The sequence below is a fragment of the Aphanomyces invadans genome, assembly GCF_000520115.1.
Source record: "Aphanomyces invadans strain NJM9701 unplaced genomic scaffold supercont1.2, whole genome shotgun sequence".
Lineage (NCBI taxonomy): Eukaryota > Oomycota > Saprolegniomycetes > Saprolegniales > Verrucalvaceae > Aphanomyces > Aphanomyces invadans.
The window spans coordinates 2579476-2581783 of record NW_008580147.1 but is presented as its reverse complement, the minus strand read 5'-3'; the positions used below and the strand labels follow the sequence as shown (position 1 = coordinate 2581783).

At 48.5% G+C, this 2308-nt stretch overlaps 1 protein-coding gene across 2 annotated transcripts; it reads right to left on the bottom strand.

The window, feature by feature from the left end:
- Window positions 1–716: 716 nt before the first annotated feature.
- Window positions 717–1939, bottom strand: H310_01636. 2 transcript variants are annotated; one of them, XM_008864814.1, is made up of 7 exons: window positions 1657–1939; window positions 1490–1596; window positions 1367–1438; window positions 1236–1315; window positions 1082–1176; window positions 987–1031; window positions 717–933 (listed from the first exon to the last, which is right to left on the bottom strand). In XM_008864814.1, exons 1-7 carry the CDS (start codon window positions 1905–1907, stop codon window positions 840–842), a joined length of 744 nt encoding a protein of 247 aa, XP_008863036.1. In that variant the 5' UTR covers window positions 1908–1939; the 3' UTR covers window positions 717–839. The 2 variants fall into 2 exon arrangements, with proteins under 2 accessions (XP_008863036.1, XP_008863037.1); XM_008864815.1 differs by having other exon boundaries at window positions 717–1031.
- Between the last annotated feature and the right edge of the window lie 369 nt (window positions 1940–2308).

Sequence of the window (2308 nt, the reverse complement as noted above, 5' to 3'; positions counted from 1 at the left end):
GTAATGGCACCAAGCACCGACAATCGGTTCACGCGAGACTTGATATTGGACGCTGTGCCGTATTCGTCCGCCAACATCTTTGCAACGCGGGAGATTTGATCCTTGGGCGGGATCACGAGCGAAATCATACTGGTGCCGTTCCTACGTTATCCATAAGGTTGAGCGTCGTGTGAATTCTGTGCACATACCCTCGTGCATTTTGAAGGCTCTTGATGAGCTTCTTCATCTTGAAGAGCTCGACCTGCTCTTCCTCCTTCGTCTGTCCCGGCGCGCTCATCCTGGTAGCTTGGTTATCTGGGTAGTGAGTGAAAGGAGACCAACAAATATAGACCGTCTTTTAATTATCAATTTTATTTAGTGCTGTTTTCATACAACGAAGCTGTAATTTTATTGTTGCATGCCGAATTTCGTCATTGCCACGTCCGAATGCTAACGCCGCAGCGCCAAAAAAATCACTTCAATTACGATGCGATTCCCGTCTATTTTAATGCGGGAGGTAAAAGAAATCGAGTGGCCATGAGCAACACATCAAAAATTGAACTCATTTAAGCGAATGCTGCTATGGTCAAAATTTAGACTTGAGATTTGTATTCTTAGAATCTGTTAGTCTGATTGGATGAATCAACCCAACACAACACGCCAACCGATTCTGGCATGGCTCTCACCGGCGGCGGAAGCGAAGATGGCAAAAAATGCATCACGTCACAACATGGGGTTGGCCGTGAGAACTCGTCCTTGCTGTTAGACTGTTGTTTGTGATATCTCATCGCGCCTTAATCCCGTTCTATACCTATCAAGAGAGCGTATGCTCACCATGGGAACACACGTCTTGCTTCGATTTAAAGCTTGACAGCATAGTACTCGTCCGTGGTGATGTTCTTGGCGCCGCCATAAAAGTCCAAGAGCAAAATTTCCGTCGGATGAAGCTCGAATCTATCGAGTTGCATTGATCACAAATAGTTCACGGATGCCATTTGCCAACGAACGGTTGAAAGCCATGGCCAGCAGGCCACCACGACATTTGGGGATGCCTATGGGAACATTCACGGTTAGTGTCACGCAGGATGAACGCATGGCGAACTTGGAATAGAGAACTTGCAATGCAGCCCTCTTGGCGGCGTCCCCTTCCACGGGCAGCAACTTGCCGGAGATCGTCGCCTTCCAGCACGTCGGGTCCTAACAGAGAGAAGCAGGTCCATATCTGAACAATTTCCTCCATCAAGCTTGTGACGTACTTGCGCATCCATGATACAGTGGCCCAACTGAGCCATGGCAATCCCAACAGAGACATGCGGGTTCTTTGCCACATCTTGGCCTACAGCATCGTTAGTAGAGAGGCTGCACGTTGGTCAATTTGGTATTATACCCGTCGAGTCCATGGGGGTCAAGTAAAAGAGGATATTTCCCGTGGCATTCTCGGGCGAGTTGCCAATGCCATCTTGCGTGTAATATGTAATGAATCAAGGTAGAATGCAGTGAAAGGATGTACCGCTGTAGGATGCCAGGCCGGCAAAAGGGGCGCCATTCAAGTGAATAGAAGTCGTGGCAATGGTGGCCCATGAGTTTTTATGCACGAGCCATCGGGCCGTGCGAGCGCTACACGCACATAGTGAAAGAATGATGCACATTTTCAACCGATAACAAGGCGACACGCACCTTTGTTCGTGGGGGTTGAGTGCAGTGGCGATAATCGATTCTTCCGCTGTCAACCCGCTGAGCGAACCGACGACGGCAGACCCTGCGCGAAGGTTCATCGCCGCAGTTGCAGTTTGCGTGATGGGGGATGTGTGGCTGACTCCAAACATAAACAACGTGGAGGCGAGGGTAGCGCCAGCAACAAGCCACTTGCGTGGCGCCTTTTCAGGGGCTGATGCATGCGTCTGGAACACTGGGGTGGACTCGGTCATGGTTCGGCAACTTTTGGTGTACAGGAAGCTTTTCGCAGACAGAATGGTGCGCCTGCCCGACCACGGCGTGCGACATTTCAAATGTGTGAATTTATGTGGACGTAGCCAATCAAATCCATGAAAGCGCTCTATTGGTTTAGTATTGGCCAATCAAAGGGCGTTTGCATGTTGAAATGATTCCTTTGCGGATGGCATCACGTTCTCAAACGTGATGCCATCCTTGTTATAGTTGTAACAACTATAACAAGGCCGGTATAGGGCGCTAGAGGATCTCTAGATGCCTTTATATGAGTTAGTTCAACTCGATAACGATATTCCCGCGTGGGTATCACATATTTGTTGATCATATATCATCTATCACTTATCCAAAAAAAATATATGACACATTGGAAAAATTCAAT

Excerpts from the sequence above, each read along its gene's own strand:
- H310_01636 (XM_008864814.1), bottom strand. The coding sequence starts at position 1,907 with ATGACCGAGTCCACCCCAGTGTTCCAGACGCATGCATCAGCCCCTGAA. Across the intron at positions 1,177-1,235 it reads ACTGTATCATGGATGCGCAA|GACCCGACGTGCTGGAAGGC; the intron begins GTACGTCACAAG and ends TCTCTCTGTTAG. Across the intron at positions 934-986 it reads GCTGGCCATGGCTTTCAACC|ATTCGAGCTTCATCCGACGG; the intron begins GTTCGTTGGCAA and ends GCAACTCGATAG.